Raw genomic sequence first — 24,468 nt, forward strand, 5'->3', positions numbered from 1 at the left:
ATGGAAGCTTGCACTTCTCTAATACTGTTAATGCAACTGTGCATCTCTGCTTCCCTGTTGGATTTTTGAGACGCCAAAGCACACACATTCTAGTCAGTAACACAAATCTCTGAAAGCAAGTAAGCTGCTGTGCTTCAGAGCCAAAAAACTTATCTTTAAAATTCTGCAGCTTGTCACACTCTGCAGACACAACGGTGCTCTCTGTCAGAGTGCCAACTTCCTTGCATACACAGTTGGGATCTGTCTCTGAGCTCTCCTGGAAAGGCATCTTTAGTGAGAAAACATTCATGGCATTTTTTTCTTATAATCATGTTTTCTGAACAAACACACTCAAATGCGTCTTATTGCCTGCACAAACTACAGTTCTGCTTCCCTCTCAGCAACTTATGTTTCAATCTATGTATCTTTCATAGCAATTTTTAAAACTTGGCCTGAGAGCACAACGGCCCTTATGCTTCTCATCCACTTCCCACACAGCAGGGATTTCTGTGTGCAAAACGTTACTTAGAATTCTACCACAGAGACAGGAATTCGGCACTCTGTTGGTTTTGCAGCAATAAATGTGCAGTAATTTCCTCCTCACAAATGCAGTCCCCAAATCTACTCTTTGCTATTTTCCAGTTCACCCATCTGAAATGATTTCCTATGAGCAAATAGCTTTGCTTTCCTAGAACCCTAACATAACAAAATTCAATTCAGTGAAATCTGTGCATCCTAGGTAAGATCACACCAACTAGAAACTTCCCATCTTCTCACCACAGGATATATTCTGCAGAATGATCATTATTTATAGCACATATATAATCCCAAGTAATTGATTTTAGAGCTGCATACCTATAAATGCACAGAATTGGTCAGCTTCCACTCTGATCTTAGCAGACACAATGCAATAAAGATATATAGGTCACTCTTCAGCTTGGGAAACTTTCTAGGAGGAAGTTTCATAACAAATTGCAAAAGAATTTGTGAGCTACAGAAAGAAGAAAAAGCAGAACAGAAAACTTTAGATGGGTTATTACATAAGCTTAGCTCAATTACCCTCTTTACAGCTAATTCCAACCTCATGAAAGTCTTTTCTAGATTTAACAAATGGTCCTTATTCTAGTTTTCATTTAAGTCAAAAAAATGACAATCTGCCATTAAGGAAGCAAACAGTGTTTCACATGCTTGCAAGAAAGGAGTTGGTAGTCCTTCAACTGTAAGTTGCTTTGCTGGAGGGACTACATGGATCAAATTAGCTTCATCTACCCCCTAAGCCTCAATTCAGGCTTAGGGTGACTTCAGCTTTTAACCAAATGCTTCTTTCATTTGTGAAATTTCTACTTGCTGCTCCTTCTTGAAAGTATAGTACCCTATTAGAGAAGAAATACAGAAAAAGGGTGTGTGTAACAACACATAGGCACCTTCAAAGGCTCTTGTTACAGCTGTAGCTCCCTAAGCAAAAGGCAAGTCACAAACCTGCTAAAATCTCTTTGCCTATTGAACTGGAACAGAACACTGGAAGGACTGATCAAATAAGCTCTGAAAAGCACTACAATATATTATTCTAACAGTTATGCAGAAGACTGCTGCCAGATGAAATGAATGTCTCTTTCATTACATTCTAGATATAAATTTATGCATTGTGTATTGTTCTCAATGCTCCTCCAACACAAGTACAGATGGAGGTTAAAAATAATGAGACATCATCCTATTAGAGCCAGACTCTTTTGGAAAGCAATTGCAATCTGCTACTCCTATCTTGTAGCAGCCAGTCATACTTTGCCTTCCCCATCCATTTCAGTATTCAAGAGGAGGAAACTGTGTAAACCGAAAATATGCAATGTGTACAGAAAACAACTCTATAATGCAGGTAGCATGTGAAAGCAGGAACATTTCTATTACTTTTTTATGCACACATAGCATGACTGGGACTAATAACACAATCTATTTATAAAACCATCACTGGCTGGTTTTAGCCTTGTTATCGTGATGAATTTCAGACACTGTCTTCACATAAATATCTATCTACCTTAGGATTACTTTGGAAGTTTTCAGCCTAAACAGTTCCTCCTATCTCCCAAAAAAACAGGCTTTAGTAACAAATTCTGTAACCCACTGAGTAACTTTCCCTTTGGAAAAAAAAGCAAACCCCCTCAACCCTGTGTTTTGGAGTAGATACTCAAAATCCGGGAACAAAGAGGCCTTTAAAATAGGAATACGCACTTTGCCATCTCCATGAAAATACTCTAAATTTGGTAAAGTTAAAGCTTTGGAAATTGTTTCTTTGGGTCAGCCTGACTTCCAGAAGCGTGAAAGAAAGGAGGAATACCAAAAAGGGGAGATGGCAGGAATGGCTGTAATCCACAGTGGAACCTAGGACAGATGCATAAAGAGAAAGAAAAGCCAGAGGACAAAAGAACATCCTTCACAGATGGAAAAACGCAGGAAGTGGAAAGTAAGAGCACACAGACAAGACAGAAAAGGGACAGGACACAGAGCATGGGGTTGGCAAATACTCACATTTTGGGGGGTGTACCCAAGAGCCTGCAGACACTAACACATATTCTCCACTGATGTCCATACAAGAACCCAAGATTCCCACCACTTTCAGCAGGAATCAATTAAAGTATCTGGCAGTTTTCCTCATTCTCCTGCAATTTCAGCCTACAGAGAGAAGCACCCTTCAAACTACCAGGTAACATTTCCGTTCAAGCAGGATGTGTTCATATGAGAGCTAGCAAATACAATGAAACATTGGAGTGCACACCCAACACTAGAAAATGGAATACAGATTTCCACTTGCTTTTTCAAACACTTGCAACATTATTTAAACAAAAATCCAAATTGCAATAAGGAATGCCAGGCCAAGTGCTCAAAACAGGGATAGACTACAATTACAGGGGTTGCCGCAATGCGAACTCTGAGATACACGTTCCTGATGTCACTACCATGAGACAGGCCAGAGCTTCAGTTCACAGCTGCTTCACATCTATCTTGCATTTATCTCACACTTTGACAACCTGCAAATTCACAGCCTAACTTATCCTGCAGTGGCCAACTTGTGTGCTTGTACCCATTAACTGTTCTCAGGTCTTTAATTTTTTTTCACAGATAGAATAAGCAGTGGAAGGATCTTGCCCACTCATCAGAGAAGCTGAAAACTCTACCAGGTCCAAGTCAGAAAAAAATCAGCCTGATCTTTACCCCTACCTTACCACTGACTAAGCATCACTTTAAGTCACTCAAGATGGTAACATTACCGTGTCCCTCATTTTCTGAGCATTTCAATTTTTGATCTTCATTCACATTTATCAGAACCACAAAGTGCATACAATTATTACAGAACCCCAAGCAACCCTGTACACTGATATTACCCAATGTTATGCAAGTATTTTGAAAGTAATTTCAAAATAATCATCTAAAAGGACTCTCAGCAAGTGGGGTGCTGATAAAATGAACAAATATTTAAGTAGTCAGAGTAGAGTGACAAGTATTCTAGAAATTTTCAAAACCATCTGTGTTCTAGTAATGCACAGTAGGTGCCTATAGCTAAAGCCACCCATCAAGAACATTAAATTAAATTAATCGATCATCATCTGACAAAGGCAGAGATCACACAGCAGGACCAAACATGATGCTGTTGTGTAATTAAGGAAAGAATAGTACAAGTAGAGAGACCAAATTAAGTTTTCACAGGTAAACTTAATTATGACAACTTCTGAATGGTTGACTTTGCAACCATAATAAAGATCCTCTGCTGTAAATGGTGTATCTGCAATATTAGTATTACATTGTCCAAATGAGGGAGCAAATAACCAAGTACCAGTACTGAACTTCATGCTCTGCTGAAGTCAATGAGCATTTTGTTACTCACTTTTCCCAATGCATCAATATGACAAGAAATCACTTACCCTTATGTACCTGCAATGAATATTTTTTTGTACACAGAAGACAGAAAGGCATCATAGGAAATATTAAATTGCATTGACACGAAACTCAGTTGCCTACCAGCATACTTGAGCCACTACTTACAAATGAGGAATTCTACAGAAAAGCTATTTTAGAAAAAAATTACTTGTGCTCTATTTCTCAGTGGGCCATTTCCTTCAGAAAAAAAAAACCTGCACGAAAAGCAGACTCATTTGTCAGCACACACTTCAGGCGGCAGAAAAAAAAGGCTTGTGGCATATGTCTTGCTATTTTTCAAAAAGGGAGCGAGACAGGAGTCTTTAAAAGATCATGTCAATTTTCTTCTTCTGGGTGGGTGAGGCTCAACATGCCTCTTTGCCCATAAGTGGAAAATAAAGCTGGAATGCTCATAGCATTGCTGTGTCTCTTGTGGAATGGTTTAGATGTTAAAGAAAGGCAGACTCAGTAGAAAGCTAGCAAACAATTAATTTTACAACTCTTTTAGTAAACAAAATCAATCACAGTGAAAATAAGGCATACTGTTCTGTAACTGAAAAGAGAAAAACATGGAGTGTGTACAGGAAAAGAACAAAGATTTCATAATAAAGCAAATGAAATCCAGTCACTGTGTAACTTACCCTAAAAAACAACTCAAAACAATGAACTATTAGGCTTTTAAGCATCATTAGAATACGAATAATATCTAGAACACTTAAAAACATTTTTAGGGATCAGAAATAACCTTAATTCAGGCTAGATCTCTTTGATGCCTTTTATAAGATTTGTAATTGATTTTTCTTTCCCATCCCAAAATACGTTAAGCATGCAGACTACAAAATGGCAATTTTCCCTCAGGTAACTTGTAAACTAATTTCTACCATGAAATAAAGCAATAAAGTGATGAAGCAAGCTTGCAGACACTATAGCAGAAAAACCCAGTGAAAGGTTTTGAAACCCAGTCTTTTCCAGACTAAATTAGTTGAAAGAGATTATATTGGTAATGGACAGCCATGCTTTACCATGACCAGCAAAGCCCTTTGGTGCCAACACTGCTGGACATCCATTTTGCAAGCACATAATCTGAAAATACGTTTTAAGTGTGAAGGCCCTATCAATTCACAAGGAACAGATATACTGTCCTCCTTCTGCCTTTGCCCTGTGGTCTCCAGGTATTGTCTTGATTCTCACCCCATCATTGAATTGTCATTTACTCTTACAGTTCATAGTACCCATCAGCAATGTTAGTTGAATTTAAGGTGCAAGCAACGGAGGGGAAACAGAAGAACTGGGAGTCCGAGGATTTTTGCTTTATTCACCCCAGAATGTAACTATATCCAAATCAGTATGACTGCAAAATTTATAGGTTGACATTTAAGTGACAGCGAAGACCTGTTATTATCATGTCACTCTCTAGAGCAGCATGTGCTTAATGAAAGGTTGGGGACATTGTTCAACTTGGAAATATGTTTTGTACAGGACAAAAAAATTTCATTTAAGCCAAAGACAGTAAGCCTTGTATGTTTCTTTAAAAAGCAGCTGGCCCCCTCATAGAGCACAGGAGAGGTGCTAGAACAGAAAAGATGAGCTGAAGGGATGTCTCAGCTTCATGGAGTTGACAGCCATAGCTGACAGTGACAGGGTGATGCAAAAGTTAAGTGATGCTCAGAGGAGACCTCGTTGAGGTAAGGTAGTCATTTCTATCCTCCTACTTTTGCTAAAAACATACCCATAATTTCAAGTACAGATTCAAAATTACCTGTGTAGATGCATGACATGAATCAAACCACAGATCTAAATCATACTGGAAGCCATTCTGAGCAATGACATAATTAAAGCACTCCTAAGAAATGTGAGAAAACACATTAAAAGGATCTCCGAGCATAACCCATTAACACCACAGGAGGTAAGAATGTTTTTTTAAAGGCCATCTTAACAGCTTGTCTGTCTACTACATACAGATATAAAACATCCAGCCCCCTTGAAAATATACTCAGTTCTTCAATCCTGTTGTGTCATTCATCAATTATAATTACAGCAATTTACTGTTTGCTTTTCCAGATAAAATTCTTTTTATAGAATCATAGTAATTAACAATGACAGTAGCAAAATTGATAGCCCTGCTTCTTAAAGTACCCGTTCCTCTAAGATGACACTACTCCCTTAACAGACTTTAAACAAATGTCCTCATCTTTTCCAATTTGTGTCTAACAGTGTTTGTTCCAGTTAAAACGGGTCAGCTCTTTTCCAAGAGAGAACTAGAGAACAAATATGCTTTTTAATGTTGCTGACCTTTTTTTTCAAACAGTTCTCTGAACTCATTCATTGAAAGGTGGCCTTCAAAAGTTAGACTTCAGGTCAAGGAAGTGCTTTTTCTAGTTTCTGTGAAAATTTGTCCAATTTCTCAAAGTTTACATCTAGTCAATGGAAAATTGTACTTTAAAGCTGCACTTAAGCATCTAAAATCTCCCAGAGAATCCATCCTCCCTGAGCATGCTTAAACACTCGGGTATTTGGCAGAAACAGAAGTCTGAGCCAAGAAGTCTGGAATACAACACCAGTTATAGATAAGACAGTGTCATCAGGAGAACAGTTCTAACAGTTTCCCCAAAATCACAGTCACAAACCTGGTTTTGGCTGAATGCATCTCCAAGTCCTGTGCTCCACTTCTGCTCCCCCCTCTTCACCCCTGCTAATGAAAAAAAGGGTGGGAAATGCTAGCCCTGTCCAATTAGATTCCCCACTCTCCATGCCATAGGCTCCTGGCTGAGGCCAGCCAAAGTCATCAACCCTTCCCATCTTCCTATTACTGCTTTCTACCCTGGTGGTGCTTTGAATGGCCCTGAATTTGCATTCTTCCAAACCCACCATGATAGTTGGTGTGATCCTCATGCCAACATCTATTCTTAACCTCCATTTCTCCTAGTTCTCCTCCCTCTCACTGCCCAGGTATGGACAGTGCCAAGCATTCAGTGGGGCAGTCTTCTCCAGGCTGCCAGAGCACGTCAGAAAGGGAAACAAGAAGGCTAGAGGGAATACAGAAGGGAAACAGGGACAAAAATGCATGGATAATGCATATAAGAGTTTATAACTCTGTCAGTATGAGAGAAAAAAATCCAAAACCAAAGCTAAATACAAAGGGGGAGGTTTAAACCCATGCAATGAAAATTTATCACCTAAAAAGCAAGTTTCACAAGCTCAGGACAAGCTAACAAGCCAAAATCCAAGAGCTTAAATCTTGGTTCATCATCCCACATAGTACCTGAGCCTAGAGATAAAGATGATTCTTTAGTTGTCTCTTTAAATCCTTCTTGCTTATTGTTATAGCTAAACAAAAAAGTGACTTGCTAACCAAACACGAGGCATGAAGGTTCTTGTTCCTGAGGAGAAACAGAACAGAAAAGAAGCAGGGCACCTTAAGCAGCAGGATTTAGAAGGAGCACAACAACATGCCTAGATTGTATTTCTCTGTAATTTCCATTTTCAGTTAGAAAGACAAAGCAAATAAAATACTAACAGAGTGGCTGAATCAATAAGTGTAGCTGAAACTCCTCCTAATGAGCTCCTTTTTACTTCCAAAGCCCAAGCAAGGAGAAACATCAAACTTTAGCTGTTAACTTGATTTGACCAAGCACAAACTGGACTAGACCACTCAATGTACGAGTATGTTGCCAGTATGGGACCCGAACACCACAAAATTACAGGATATAATCTCCTTATAAATGTAGCACTATCACACGGTCAAAGATGAAACACTATCATGTAACCAACTGATCCCAAACAAACTTGCCCAGCACAAACAAAAGACCCTCCAGGGCAGTGCAACTGCACTATAGTCTAAGTTCAGTGCAAGCAACAATTTCATGCACGTAAGACCAAGGTTCAGGAAAATGGCAAAGCCATAATTGCTTTGAAGCAGTTTCTCAACTTCTGAAAGTCTTTGGAATGTTTTGTTTCTCTAAAGAATCCTTTTCCAAGCAACTCTTGAAGATAGCTGATCTGCGACAGTATTTTGAGATACTGCAAAAGGGCAAACACATTTTTAGTTTCTACAACTAAAGTGAGAACATCTTAGTATGCTGGAAAACACAGCTCAAGCACTGTAAAGTCCTTGGAGCTCTTTACTAGTGATTTGCTGCCTCATCACCTCATGTAAAATCAGAGAATGACTTCAACGAAGCCACCAAATTTTTATGGGCCCAGTTTTTCTCCCAAATGAACACCCTCTGACCTAAGAAATGATCACAGAAATTAGGACAGAAGCAAGTACTCATAGGCACTAACGAATTTTTTTCCTCCTTCATCATGGCTAGTTAGTGTGTATGTTATATCAGACATTCTGCAACAGTAAACTGCACCTCTAAGGGAAATTGATAAATGAGGAATACTAAATCCCTGTTCCAACACATGCCAGAAAGCCTTGGCTAAAAATTAAGAACTGATTACATGGAGAACTCTGAGAGCACATTCCAGTTCAGATACTGATATTAAAATAGCGGCAGCCAAAGTGCTAACATTCACAAGGCCGAACATCCTTCCTAAATTCACAACACGATTCAATATTTCAAATAGCACCAGCCTTATGAAAGCAGAACAGAAATATTCCGAAACAAAAAGAAAAGGATAGATCAGTCGATGAAACAGGTACAGGAACACTACTCATTTATTTCTAATTAAGGCTCAGCACCCCAGTGATGACAAATCACAGACTCTGTGAGGTCCATCAAAATGCCTCTCCCCCAGCTGGTTCTGAAACTTACAAATGACAGTCTGATAATATTTGAAACAAACTGACAAGATTTCCACAGATAAACAAACCTGGTCTGAGGCAGTGAAACACATTCCTCTCCCAAAGTTCTCTGACCACAATAAACTGTGTCTAAAATATTAAGAACCATTTACCTGAGAAGAAACTACAGTTGTGTATCCATATCTTGAAGGTATATTTAATGTTAACTAAACAATGAGTGCTACACATCATAGGAAACACAGTGATGTCTTTGTCATTAAGAGGTATATGATTATCCGCAGGTATTTTTCCAACATTTTGTTGGGCTTTAACAATTGCTGTCAATAAAACCTTGTCCTTGTATACAGTTTGGCTTTCATTTCACTTGAGGAGCTTTTATAAACTTGTTTACATAATTCTCAAAGATGCAGATTTATAACTGTCAATGATTTTACAAGGTTAATGGCCTCTGTAATTAAAACAAATGAATGAGAAACTCAGCTACTCTAAATTTATGTGCTTCAGTCAACCAGAAAAACAGCAAACTCTGCAAAGAACATGGATGTATGAACCAGAGTAAAACTCACCTTTTGCTGACTGCTCCAAAGCAATGTACAGCAAGGGAGATACTTCTATTACTGATGCACTTAGACTCTAGGGTATTTTGAAACATAAAATTCTAGGAATAGAGATTAATGGAATTTCTAGTCTAATTTCCAGATCTAGATGCATCTGAGACATACTTTTACTCCAGAGGTGTAATTTGAATTTAACAAACAACAAACACACACGCCAGAATAGAAGTTTGTATTGTATGATACTGAAGGCTCAAAAATACAGATTGTCTTTTCAGGAGCATATCTATTATTGAAGATAGTTTTAAATTACTTTAAACCTCACTTTCTTTAATTTTTTTATTTAGACCTCAAGCTTTTAATTAGTATATTTTTAAATAGGTTAATTTAATCCATATCACACCTCGACAATTTTATATTGAATTAATTGACATACATTAGCAAGCAGAAAGCTAGATCACACCATACTCTTTTTCTTTTAGGTCATATAATCTGAAACTGTAATAATTATAACCAAATTTCTTTGTGGAACTAAAACTTCTGCCATCCAAATTTCACTAAAGAACTTGATTCCACAGCAATAACAGATCAGAAATTCAGTCCAGAAAATATGAAAGGGATAAAATCTCCTGATGTTTAAGGTGGCTTTTTTAAGGTTCAAAGGTTTCCTATTGCCTTAGAGAAGTTAGAAGTTGCTTTGTGTTCTTGAACTGTGATCAGGAGTTATTCACATGTAATTGAATGTGACATTCTACCTTCTTGTCCACAGCCATAAAAACGGATGACAAACATGAATGCAAGGCTGATGGCAAGATGGGACTATTATTAATGCAATTCATAAGCACCTTGGACTTCTGGCAGAAATCTGACAGAAAGGTGTTAAAGTCTTGAACACACTATCCACAGATATACTTTTATAGGTTATTTAATTTGACATCCTTAGCACAAGAAGCCATTTCCAAGCTCATAAATTTTTACTGAGCATATCTTCAGAAAGACATCTCTTGTCTTGCAACAACCCTGCAGCACAAGTGCCCCCAAACTTCATTCACATTTGGAAGAGTAGGAAGTCCATCTAATCCTTGCACTGATAACTTAAGCAAAGCCTGTTTAATCAGACTTTTAATGGAGACTATACATTTCTCCAAAACCTTTTCTTTTGCTTTTATATAGATTTGTACTAATTTGTGCAAGCAAGACTGAGAGCAGCATACAGACACACATCAATGTGATCACTTGAATTCTGTTTGTGAGCCACAGCTACAACCCTTAGCTTCTCCACTGGCATGCAAAATAAAGCATTTTTGATTATGCAAATAGTCCTCTGCTTTGTGAATAGGGCCTCAAGTGATTCAAATGCTAATTCTGTTAGAAACCTTGATGCAAAGCCAGTATTTCAACCATGTCAGCTTTATAACCAAGACTTTCTGAGAAACACGTAATTGCAAATTGAAAAATATCTTTTAGAACTAGAAATACATAGAGATAAAGTAACCTGGAGAAGTGGGAAAGCTCTTTACAGCTTTCTGTCAACGGGCCTTCAACCTGCTGCATTTTGCTTTGAGTTAGATGCCCCTTCAGGAAGTGTCAGTTTCCTAACAGTGGCAATGTAGGCACTGCTGCACTGAGAAAACCAGAAATGAAACAACAAAAGTAAATTTTTATCTTGTCCAGAGAATAATGTGCTAAATATTTGGGGTTTATGTCTTCTTGTTTGCTTAATAAAACCTTTGCACAATCCAGTGAGTGCCTGTATGAAAATGTTCTTGCCATTATTAAACACATTTTTGAGCCCTCACAGCACAAAAAAGAGCAAGCATGCATCCTGGATTTCAAAGAAATAGGGGGAAAGGGAAGTGAGTGAGAATGCATATGGGAAATGTGTAAAAAGCTTTTCTTTTTAGTTTGCAAGCAGTTTTGATTTACTTTTTTTTTTTCCCCCCCCAATTAGTTGCATTTAACCTACTACAGTATTTTGTCCTCTCAAGTTCTAGGAGATATGAGGGAAGGGAGAATGTTTTCAGATGGAATCCAGCCACACTGGCACTGCCATCAGCCTGTGTGCAAAGCTGCCTTGATGGTACACCAACATTCTTACCACCCTCTTGACTTTCTTGATTGCTTCTGCTCAGGGAAAACCAGCTGATAATTAAGGCTAAGTAAAACCAGTGGGTCTAATTATCTGAGCGACACAACTAAAACAGGCCTCAAAGAACTAACCTGCAGCCTATAGATCCAAACAGGGGTGTTAGGAAGCTTCCACATGAGGTCAGAAGCAAAAAGTTAAATAATATAAATTACCTGTCATTGACGGTGCCAGTTTTGAGCATCTCCTCAAGGCAAAATCCACAGAACCCTTATTTGCATTAACCCCTTCCTAACACCCCAAAGGAAAAGAAAACTGGTCTGTACCACTTCTGCACTGATTAAGGGAACTCTGAAACAAGCACAAAACAAACAAGCTAGATCAGATCAGAACAGGTACAAATCACTGAGTTTAGCCCACCTAAAATATGCTTATTTACAAGGCTTCCTCCGTTCATTTTGTTTTAAGTTCACTTTTCAATTGGCTCCAGCTAAATCTGCTGTCAGCTGAGAAGCTGTGGAAGTTTGTGACAAGTGGCTCAGACCTCAGAAATTCAGAAATACACAGTTCCAGATTCTACAGCTGCATATCCCATAGTGATGACTTCTAGACTCCACTGCCATGGCTTGTATTCTAATAAATGGGTCAGAGGTGGAAGGTCACATATCCTATTACCAGTCTCTGAACCATCCAGTTCCCCTTCATCTCAGCAGAAAAATGCAACATATTATCAGCTTCTTTTTTAATATTGCTTACTCGGGGGGAACATTCTGAAGTAAAATAATGTGGATATTCATTTTCATTGCTTTGAAGAAGACAGTAAAGGTCAAGTTCTAATTTTGAAATGCTGCTCTCTTCATATTGGTTATAAAGCCTGAAAGCAGTAACTCCACCCATGCTGGAAGAAGAGATCCCATTATGAAGGATATATTTCAGTACTGTATAATTCCTGACTGATAATCTCCCACCTCTCCCAAAAAAACCTGCAAAATTGAACTGAAATGTTTGCAACACAATCTTCAGGCTATGGAAAAATACAAAAGAGGAAACAGAGCAGTGCTGTCTCCCGAAGGAATGGTCTCACCCAGACAACTGTGCCTACAGCATCTGACAGCAGGTAGACCAAAGAAAAAAAGGAGCCTGTGAAGAAACAGAAAAAAGGAATATTTTTTTCCTCACATATATAACTTTAAAATTAGATGTATTTGCTACCACTTTTTTTCACTGTTTTGATTATAATTAATCTTTTCCTTCCTATGAGAAAGGTATTAGTTTTTCTTAATGACTAGTGGTTGGTAGTTGCTGCCATATTTCATGCCAGTACAAAGACGTAGGCTGCTGAAAATATTTCTTAACTATTTCAAAGTTTAGAAACAATTCATGCTTAAAATTTACAGCAAATTATTGTGATCTAAACATAGCATTTTACCATACTGGAATTTTTTACTTCCCTGTATACACGACATATTTAAGGAAGAATTTAATCATTACCACAAAAGGTGGGAATAAAAGGCAGCAAAACAAAATACTGCAGTAGTCTCCTCCTCTCAGGCTGCCCATCTTCTCAACTAGCAAGTCTCTATTTATGTCATGGCCCCAATCTTTTGAAAATAAGTATCATTTTCCCTTTGATATAGGAATGATTTGTTAAGATATTCAAACAGAATAGTCTCTTGTATCTGTAAAGAGACTGAAGGTGCTTAATTTTATAAATAAGTTACAAATTTGAAATAAACTAGTGGATTTTTCTCAAAGAAAAAAAAGTACTTCTTGTGCTGTGGACAAAAGCACTGAAAACAAAGGCATTATTGTGGATCCTGCAGTAGCACATGCACATCTTCATTGTTACATTCATGTCTGAAGAACCAAGACAGTTTTTAAATAATTTATACTCATCAGGAGAATTAGGATAATTCATTCATGAACTTTCTGTGTTAAAACACACACAAAGCTGTTCTTACCATGTTTATGAATGATGACTGAATTCAGTAGCAAGAAGATGGTGACATGTCTCAGACATGACTTTTGATGAAGATGGATAACTTTCACGGAAAGCATTTTTACTTTATCTAGAGGTTGGTACGTGTCCAACTCACATTAGACATTCTCTAGGATGATCAAAGACAGTATGTGACTCTTCACAAAGGAATTTGTTCGTGGGGGGACAGAGTTAATTGTTTTTCCAAGTCTTAAAGACATACAGGAGACACATGAACACACAATACACATATGCACCCATACAATTCTTTCTATATATGTAGTGGTTTATCTCCTTCAAGGGGAAGAGCTGTAACACAAGGAAACCAGACAACCTTCTAAAGTCGTTATTTTGCAGTTTACCCAAAGTTGAAACCAATTCTGCTGAGATACAATAGTCATTTTGTACTTCTACGCGTTAAAAAGACCATGGATAAAACTGAAGCTGACTGAACTGGTTCAAACACTGAGTTGCCACCTCGCTTTGGTATTTTCAAAATCCAGGACACAGCAGTGGAAAAACATACACAGAGATCTTGACAGAGACAAATGTCTTTGTGCAGATTTGAAGTCACCACTTTCATCGTAAGACTGAATGATATTGTTGTCTAGATTATCCCCTTTGAAAAAGGGAGATATAATAAAGAAAAAACAATGAGAAGAACTAGCTAGGTTCTTTGCCTCAACATCAGAGATATCAAATTTTTATTTCACCAGGTGGCCATGGAAGATACTGGCACTTGGATGGGTGCATGAGGGTCTCCAAGCAGTTCCAGCTGAGACATGCCATCACTTGCTAGTATCTCCACTCATATTAAGAAGCTGGTTTCTGTACCACCAGTTCAATCCACTCCAATTGGGATATGGCCACAAGATAAAAAGTAATGCTACTTGGAGAAGGATTAACTTAGCTCTACTTTTTATGGTGGCAGAATGTGCTGTAAGAGAGCATTAAATTTGCATACAGCATAAAGAGACAGACTCTCAATAACTTCCACTCAAACAAGAAAGCCATGAGGGCTACATAAGGGTTCTGTATGACTTATAGATGCATATTATCATTATATATGAAGAAGGATTGCCATCCTTCTTGTATCCTCCATACTCTGTAATTGTCATGTGTTTTCTACCCTTCCTGTCACACTATCAGGGACAGCGAGAGCAGCAGACCAGAATCTATAAAGCAGCAGTTCCAATTCCTACATTAAATAGGGAAGAGAAGAAACAGTTTTTGAGCAGAAGAAAACTGCTCTGAGCAGAAAGCCCCAGGAGCAAAAAAGCCAAGTCAGAGGGCCCTGAAACTCAGGTCAGAGGAATCTGCAGGCAAAAGCCATACTGAGAAGGGTTCAATAGCACTTGTGAACTAATGGATTTGCAATCTTCCAGCACTGGAACTAGCACAAGATCCCTTATCCAACACTTTCCATGTGAGCAATGAGGACGCAGAGACAACTTCTTCAGTGGTAGTAGGGCAGAGCCTGAAAGGTCTGCCATTAAGCTAACATAACAAGGATGAGGAAAGAATTCTTGATGGCAAAATGATCCTATTGAAAAAAAAAAAATCTTCAATGTGTCACCCCATTCTTTTCTTGCTTGAACTGTGCTCAAGAACAAAAGCCAGAAGAAGGTCACAGCTTGAACATCAAAAGTACTGAATGAAGATTCAATTCATACAGTCGTGTTCCATCTCAGCAGGGCACAGATAAAATGTTGGAGAGGGAATAGGAGGAGGACAGAGGAGATGGAATATTCTGTGGAACAAATTTAGCTCTATGAAACTGGATAATTTGGAATTTGCATTTGTACTTCTCAGAAAAGCATGACACTTTTCCTACATGATGGGAGCTCATTATAGAGTTTAAAATTTATAACATGATTCTCAAAGGGAAACACCATAATTTATGCCATATTTATGTAATTCCAGCTCTCCTGAAGGTTTCCTAATTGAGAAAACTGCTAATTTGCTAGACAGTAAAAAAAAAACCTCAGAAGTAAAAAAAGGAAAGACTATGCTCAGTCTGTGAATATCAAGGTACAAAGAAACAAACAGGACAGACTTTTTCAACCTCTACCATTTCTGACCACCCTACATTGACATAAGCTTTCATTTGGCCCATGAAAAAAAGCAAATAGCACAGTGCAATTTGGACGCACTGAAACGCAGGATAAAATATTATCACAACTTGCACTGTATATGAGACTAGAAAACTATCCACTCTCCCGTGTTCATCTTAGGTGACAAGGAATTCAGTTCACCTGCTTCAGCCAGCCAGTCTAACTGCTTTCAGGGAAAAGCAAATGAGTACTGTCAGAAAAAAAAATTAGCAGCCAGTCAGGGTTGGAGAGAACAGCAGGAGGGAAAGCAGAGTAAAGATGAAGCTCCTGCTGCTTCCAAGCTTCATATCACATTGCCAAAGATCTAACACACTTCTCTTAGACATACACAACAGCACATGCAGGAGAAAGCACAAATGAAACATAGCTGAAAATCGGAGCTATCAAAAAAACTTTCAGAAAAAATCTCCAGAAATTAAGGGCAGTTTTTCTATTCATGTTCAACAAAAAATAGTATACACTTCTCTGCAACATGAGAGGGTATTTAATAAGTAACAGCTAAAAGTCTTGGAAATTATAAAAGTTGACTTCATTTCATGAAAAAGGTCCCAGGAACATCCTTTTCCAAATGCACTGTAGTTTTTGAAGCCCAGTCTGACTTAATTTGGGAACCTTGTATTCCTCTTTTATCTCGAGGAAACCCACAGTTTGGGTAAGGCTGCAGGATGACCATAAGAGAGACCAGATGGAAAAATAAAAATTGCTGGAGTTTCTTTACTTCTGAATACTTCTTGACCTTAAATATACAATGACACAGTGTCCCAAAGGTTCTTGGCTTGCGTGTTTTATTTTTAACAACACTGAAAAACAAAGCTGTTATGACGCCAAGCTCAATTGGCTTTGCAGGGGCTTTACAGTTAATTGAGCCGTAGCTATTTAGCCTGCAGTAGGCACCAGCTCTGCCAGCCCCGTAGGCAATGAAAAAGTTCCCCAAGCTACAGCCAAGCTACTGTCCTTTTCTTTCTTTACTTAAATGCTCCAAAGCAATGTGGCTTTTGGGGAGAGTGAGCTTATCCTCAGACTCTAAAAACATGGACACAAACCCCCTATAGTAACTCTTGTGACATCCATGCTCAGAATAGCTACATCTCCATCATCTTAAACATAATCTCTTGAAGTTCCCTGAGGCTTGTTGAGCCAGATACATGTGAAGCTTTTAGGCATTACAGTTAGGGAAATTTAAATTTCTTGACTGGACTTCGTGAGGGAAATCTGAAAGTCCTCTAAACTCTTTATCACTCAAAGCAGTTGTTAAGCTTCCTTATTTAAAAAAAAAAAAAAAAAGCAACCAAAAAACACCCAAACCAACCCTGAATAAAATGAATAGGTTTACATTATGTAGGTGGATGATTTAACTTCCAATTAAAAAAAAAAATTATTCTTTACTGGAAGACAAAGACAGGATCACTGCAATTTTCATGTTTACCTTCTATCAGTAGATCAACCAATGACTCTTAAAAAAATATAGGCAGATACTGTTTCACTGTGCCCTTGACCTACAGCATACAACCTTCCAGACCTACTCTAATACAGTGAATAGGAGGCTTATCACCATGAGTCATCTAAATAGTGCCATGAGGTCATTTGTTGACTTCAGTGTTATAAAGACCATTAGGCTACATATCAGTCAAAAATCACTGAGCTGGGAAGTGCATGCAATAATTCAGGTCATAATTCAGGATGAGGTCACAAGAATTATACCTACTGAGCCAAAATACAATTTTCTGGAGCTCTTCCTTAGATGGTATGGGTACAGAATCTGCTATTTCTCCGGGATAATACAAAAGCACAGCTGCTTTACATCACTCACAGCATTGTTAATATAAATCAGTGTTTTCCACTGTACACCAATTAGGAACACTGGGCAATAAATTACACATTCACTTAGGTAAGAGCTTTCTCTTGGCAAACTTCTGATCTCTCTTGTATTCCTTTCTTAGCAGTTATTCCAGTTCAATTTTCCACAGATAAAAGTTTTGTGAATATTTATCCCCTCCAGCCTGACAATTTCAGAAAGGGAGGCCTCAGAAAACCTCCCAGCCTCAAAGAGGCTGTCTAGTATAAATATACATCCTGGGGAATAATATATTATATATTATAATATATAACATATATCATATATGTAATATAAATCTGGAGAATAAATGTGAACTCTCATTTCTTTCTTAGAGACTGTTTCAGGTTTTCATTTTTTGTTTCTCTTATAATCATAGAATGGCTTGGGTTGGAAAAGACCTTAAAGATCACCAAATTCCAACCCCGTGCCATAGGCAGGGACACCTTTCACTAGACCAGGTTGCTCAGAGCCTCATTAAACCTGGCCTTGAATCATTTCCAGGGATGGGACAGCCACAATTTCTCTGGCAAGCCTGTTCTAGTACCTCACAACCCTCGCAGTAAAGAGATTCTTCTTGATATCTACTCTCTGTCAGTTTAAAGCCATTTCCCCATGTCCTGTCACTACACGCTCTTGTTAAATAAAAGTCCCTCTCTGTCTTTCTTGTAGGCTCCCTTCAGGTAGTGGAGGACTGCAATTAGGTAACCCCTAAGCATTCTCTTTTCCAGGCTGAATAAACCCAATTTTCTCAGCCTTTCCTCATGGGAAAGGCGCTCTATCCCTCTAATCAACTTGGCGGCCTCCTCTTGACTCATTGCCACCACACAGTGAGATAAGGATGGAAGAGGCCTGAAACTCTGAAGACTTCTGAAGACGTTCTGTGGCCAAGAGTTAAGCATCTCGCTTCCCTGCTCTGTACCGGCACTCAGATGAACTAAGTTTTCTCCCCCAGCTCACAAAATAAACTTATTCAGTATGCACGATAAACTGCTCTTTAAAAATTAAAAACTTTCATTGAGCAATTCCTGTATTCTTTGTAATTTTATAATGCAAGACAGCAGACTGCTTCCAAAGCCCTTATGTGGTATTTCTGCTGCTATCCATACGTGGCATTAAGACCACAGCCTTTGACAGTGAAGTAGATGGAAAATTATTATCTGAGAAGCTGCCAAATGAAAGATGTAGAGACTGTCTATCACATGAGCACTTTTAAATGTGACACACAAATTGGTACGAATACATATAAATTACAACATGTAAATACAATAATTAATAAAAAGAAAAATAAACTGAAAGTTGCCCAATCGTGGCATTTAAATGACAAAGTACAAAAATACCTACAAAACTGGATGATGCTTTGAAACACCACCTAGACCTATGGGAAATGAAACATTACCATACACCAAAACACTGGAATAGAGTTTTATTGCTACAGTAAGCAGCAATATTTCCAAGGGTGGAAAATGAAAAACAAATGCAAAAAAGTTTTCATGATTGGGATGAGGAAGAAAGAATTTTATTACCCAATAAAAGAACACAGTGTTCTGTCAGAAGCAAGGTGCTGATAAAGCCAAGGGATGTTTGTCTATATATGCATCCAAAAAGCAGAATTTTTGTCATGCTGGATATAAGCAATATTATTACCCAGAATGAAAAAAAAGATAACTACAGAACTGTAAATCAAGTTGTTCCCAGAATTAGAATCTACCACACAGTTCAGCATTCAGCCTAGATAAACATATAATATTACAGGAAATTAAGGGAATGAAATATCTGAGGTAAAAGTTACAGTCAGTGAACTTTTCTCCTGGCTGCTGTGGGTTTAATAATACTTCAAGTCTGATGCCGAACTATCTCTGAACAGTTGATAATGAGCATTACAGTAAAAGAATAAACCACAACCGCACTAACACAGAAAACAAAGAATTTGCTAATCTCTACACTACCAAATTTACTTTAAATGAGAAAAGAGCATGTAAAAGACTTTCAGACTCCACAGTGTCTCAGATATCACTGTTGCAGGCACATTTAGCCCACAACAGTAATATGGTGGCCTGAATGCCTCACATATTTGTTACCAGAAGATCTCATAGATTTACCCCACCCAGGTGTATACACCCAATCAGTTGTGCTTTTTTCTCCTTTTTTCTTTTGTTTTTCTTTTCTCTCTTCAAAAGTAAATTAGATTATGTCAGACTAAATGAGTTAAATTCAGAGGGAAACACCCTGTAAACTGCATACAATAAGCTGGTACCTCTGACTCAGGCCAAGTTGAAAGAACATTTAGCACAGGATACTTCTAAATTTTGTTCTAGAAATTCAATAGAGAGCTGAATAGCACCAATAAATATGCCACATTCACCTATTTTCATTCAAACCCATGTAACTTTGATGGTAGAAGAGACAAATCCATATTTGCTGTAAAAGCAGTCTTACTTTATAAGCTTTAATTGAAGTTTCAGCTAAACCTCCCCTCGGCCTTAAAATTAACTACTATTTTCCTTAGGCAGCCTTACTGGGTTTTTTTGTTTGGTTGGGTTTTTTTTACTTTTCCTTCCACTTTTTGTTTCAACCAAGTTAATGCTTGTCTCTACAGTCACACATTCCATATTTATAGCTTTCATTTTCCCACTTCTCTTAGTCTTTTTCCTTTATAGCTTTGTTTTACTTTGAGCTTCATTCTGCTGCTGTCACAACAGTAACAATATGCTTCCCTGTACACAGACAGCTACAACATTCCCTCAGCGTGACCACTGCTTAGGGTTTCAGCCTGTAACTTCCCCCTAATTAACATCACACAGCATCCCCCTCAGGAGCACCGAGCAGGAATGTTATTTTCTCTCACTGCTTTACTCAAATGTTGATCTATTTTCTAACAGTAGTTTTAATTTACAACTAACTAAACTTCTGCCTAAATTTGCCTTGCATTGGTGGAAAATTAGAAAATAAGGAATAAGTCAAGATGAAACCTGCCTGGTTTTGCCATTATGAGTTTGGAATTAAATGCCCTCCAACAGACCTCTGGCTCATACCACTATATATGCATTTTTCCATTAGGGGAACACTATTCCTCAGATAACTGAAATTAGAAGTTGATCTCATCTTCAGTGGTATTTGTCTTTGTTCTAATTGTCCCAGCCTAAATTACAGCACTGGAGCCCTTAGTTAGTCATCAAAGATCAAGCGAAAACTGCTTAACACAATGTCCCATTCTTACTGTTGTTCTATATCAAACTTATCAGATAATTTCAAGAGCTCATAGAAGCATTTCTTTTTTTCTTGCCGGCCCCCCCCCCCCCACCCTTGTAGCTGACAGCAGCCATGGATGCATTACAGAACCCAGCATGTCCAAGATGGATTAGATGCTGCCAAGAGGAAAGCAACAGCTTCCTAAGGTCCTGCTAGTGAAGCCCGTGGGTGTAGCAGCTGTAGCGGTACTGTCAAATACTACAGGCCTGGCACAACATCAATGAGGTTACTTTCTGAAAATTACATCTGTAATACAGCTTTTCTTACTTTTCTGGTCCTAATATTTGTTTCTGACAAAATCAAAACCAACAACAGAAAAGTCAAAGCCTAATTAAATACAGATTTTTACCCTTCCCATCTTCGTATCAGGTATGTGTGACTTCTACATGACGTAAAACACACAACACTGTATTTATACTGATAGCTCCTGAATGATATTCCGCTAGCAAGGAGACAAGATTTCATTTACCAAAAAAACCCCTCATAATTAACCTGTAATCCAAGTTTGACACCACCTAACCAAGAGTCTACAAGAGTTGAGAAAAAACGTTTTTATTATCTTAATACTCTTTGGATCTAGTCTCAGCTTAGATGAAGACTTAAAAATATAATGGATTCATACAGTCCTATCAAAATCAGTGAGACACCACACACTTAAATCTGTATTAATTATTAACTTCAAGGGCTTTTCTAGACAAGACCTTTGTTCTACTAATATTAAAGCACCAGAATTTTAACTGGCTTCAATCACAGTATTGTAGTCACAGCTAAAAAGAAAACTTCTCCAATGGCAGTGTGAGAAGTATTTTCATGCAAGTATGCCTTTATAATTTTAAAAAAATATCAAGTGGGAAAAATCTCTGTTCGTATTCCTAACAAATACTATGCCTTTATAATTTAAAAAAAATATCAAGTGGGAAAAATCTCTGTTCTTATTCCTAACAAATACTTCTTTATACTGAGCTCACACAACACACTATTTATGAAGGAAAAGGGATTATACTGCATTTGACAGTTATAATGCTATAAACTTTCATCTAGACCAAGCTCACATTGAAAAACCTTTTAAGTGTCACTAAAAAGGCACGAGAAATTCGTAATTACTATTCTCTTATTAAGTCAGTACCATATCAACTATAAACCTGAAGAACAATAAACATATTTGAAACACAGACTGTTATAACTTGAACTCAGCATTACAAATATTGAAAGCTGCACCCGTAACCCTCTGTTCACCTTGTTATCACAGCACAGCTGCAGGGACAGACAGCTCACAGATAAAATAGATATTATTATGAATAAATGTGTCAGATCATTCAATAATTGCTACTCAGATGAAGCAGTACAGAGGAACTGAGGAAATTCCTTCATAAATTGGCCACCCACGGTTTTCCCTCCTTTGTGAAAGAGCCACCTTTAAAATGCACAGTCTTGGGATGGAAATCCACAGTAGTTTAGAGACTTCTAACTTCAGGATGTCAATCAGATGGAAATCCACAGTAGTTTAGAGACTTCTAACTTCAAGATGTCAATCACATGAAACAAGGGGTTTTTTGCCCTGCCCACTCCAGAATGGGCTCATTGTACAGACAGACATACAGCATGCAGAAGGCAGCAGGAACACAGGCAGGAGTAAAGCACAAGGGAGCTACAGCTGCTGTGTCTGGGGCAGTCATGACCATGAAGCCACGCACCTTACATGCAGGGCCAACTGTGGACCCTGTGAGGGCTGATGTTCTGGCACCTCCCTGGCCCATCTCACCCTGGGAATTATGCTGATAGTACAATTTTAAATGGTCCCTCAAAGTCATAACAGTTTCATCTCTTTAGTTCATTACCAATTGCAGCTGAGTCTGAATAAGTGGTGTGATGGTAAATAGTTTATTATTTCTCTACCAAGGCTCATTTTCAGTTCCTTCTAAGAGAGAAGGCCCACACAGAGAAGGCATATCCAGCAATTTCTGCAAAGGAGTTCGACACAGACTCAGATAAAGCAGTCGTCACTAGGGACCAGGAGAGGCTGACAAGGAAGGATAAAGGAGTGGAGCAGAAAGCTTAACAGGCATCTCCAAGCGCGCTAGATAAGAATCATTCCCAAGCCGTGCAACTTAGAGTCCGTGGGGAAGGAGAAACAAACAAAAGCTAGTTGCAAACTACACACAGCTTCTAAGGTGCCTGTAGTTTTGCTGCCTGATCTTTTGATTGCCTTTATCAAGAAATGCTTGTCAATGCTTCACGCTGCATATATATGAAAAATTACATCTCTCTTCATCCTAGGTGCTGCCTGCGGGCAAGAAGCGCATCTTACACAGTTCCCTCATCTTCTCGAGTGACTTCTCACACCCACCTTAAACGTGCTCTTAAGTACTTGTTTGTATAGTAAATCTAACAGGAGCCAAAGCACAGGTGGAGCTGCATTCTCTAACAAGAACTCCCACACAAGAGGCTTTGTTTTTGAAGGACCAAAGTTTCTTCCTACTGAGAACGTAACCACGTAATTTGAATTCTCAAGCTATTCACTGTAGCATGGCACAGAAATAAGAAGTGCAATGTAATTACAAAAAACCCCGCATATATGATCACTAAATGTGAGTGCATACCTTCCCTGATTGCAGTAAATGGGGTTCCTTCCTCTTCTTGTAACCTAATCACCTTCAGTGCCACCAGCTTTCCATTTACCCTGAAAGGGAAAGAGGGGAGGGGAAGGAAAAGTTTAGAAAACCAGAATTATAGCAGAAACAGTATTTCTCATAATAGAACTTGTTTCCTATCATGTACTTATTCAATTTCTTCCTGTCAATGCCAGTGATTCATTTATAGCACTGTAAGAAACACTTCATAGCTTCCATAATATCAACTTTATATTTTCAGACTCAGATGCAATCCAAGAAATGATCTCAGTTTTCTGTGAGTCAGTTTCCTTTCTACCACAGCTTTGTTACTGAAGCTTTGTTAAGAACTATCACATTGTAAAATTTGGTTATACAATATCTGTTCATTATTTGATCAGACTGTTCAAACAAAAAGGCATATGATTTTCATCAACCACTTCACTTGCATTATATCCAGATTTACACTGATTACCGCCTTCCCACTGCATGGCACACATTATTATAGCCTTCAAAAAGGTACAAAGTTTGAGTAATGAAATAATTTTTAGGTCACTCTGGCCATTTCCTGCTAGGGCAGGACTGTTACTGAGGCATATTCTTGACTACATGGCCCAGGCTACTTTTAGATTATAATAACTCTCATTTATAAGTTTAAAAATATTTTGTGCTCCAAGAGACAAATCTTTTAAAAAGGTCATTTTAGTGTAAAATCTATTTGGCTTGTTTCACTTTTAGCATTCAAAATTTCACCACACATGAATTACATTCCAGGCCTTGCAAAAAAATCCAGTAGGTTCAGTTTATCAAATAAAATCTCCCAAAAACTGAACTAAGCTGATGTTCATTACCATCTTCAAGAACAAACTCATACTATGAAACTTTAACAGACTCCCCATGTATGACAAGCAATGGTGAGGATAAACTACCAAAAAGGCATAATACAGGGGCATTATTATAATTATTATTATTATTATTATTATTGAGATTTATTTCTGTGAAAGCAAAATTAGCCTTTACAGTTACAAAGCTCAAGGATGCATTGGAGCCTCTACGCTCCTGTAGTCATGGAGGCAATTCCCTACTGAACTACAAGAGGGATGGCCCTAGAAGATGCATTAAAATTTCAAAGCAAGATGATATGGACAACCACCAACTCTGAATTCATCTTTCCCCCTCAGGCTTTTAATTTTTGCAGTTATATGAGTCCAGTGACGGATGGCTACTGTCTTGTTTCTTCTGATTATTCTTCTTTTATAATTACCAAAAACTCATTAGCCGTATACTGAATATTGCACAATGACTCTGAGCAAGTTAAGAAACCCTGGGTATCAAAGGATGGTTTACTCATCACCTTCCAATTATTCATAATATTTCAGGCTGTCACCAGTTCAAGTCTCAGG

General features: G+C 38.1%; 1 protein-coding gene across 6 annotated transcripts in view; it reads right to left on the reverse strand.

Moving 5' to 3' along the window:
- Positions 1-24,468, reverse strand: part of CDK14 (cyclin dependent kinase 14) — a 331,737-nt gene that overhangs the window by 201,686 nt on the left and 105,583 nt on the right. For all 6 annotated transcript variants that reach the window (XM_042044158.1, XM_042044163.1, XM_042044164.1 and 3 more), the window contains one exon: positions 23,057-23,136. In XM_042044158.1, coding sequence (XP_041900092.1) covers positions 23,057-23,136 — 80 coding nt within the window. The remainder of the gene's footprint in view (positions 1-23,056; positions 23,137-24,468) is intronic.

This window comes from Corvus kubaryi, unplaced genomic scaffold (genome assembly GCF_017639235.1).
Source record: "Corvus kubaryi isolate FWS band 111438036 unplaced genomic scaffold, C.kubaryi_AGA036_p1.0 37398, whole genome shotgun sequence".
Lineage (NCBI taxonomy): Eukaryota > Metazoa > Chordata > Aves > Passeriformes > Corvidae > Corvus > Corvus kubaryi.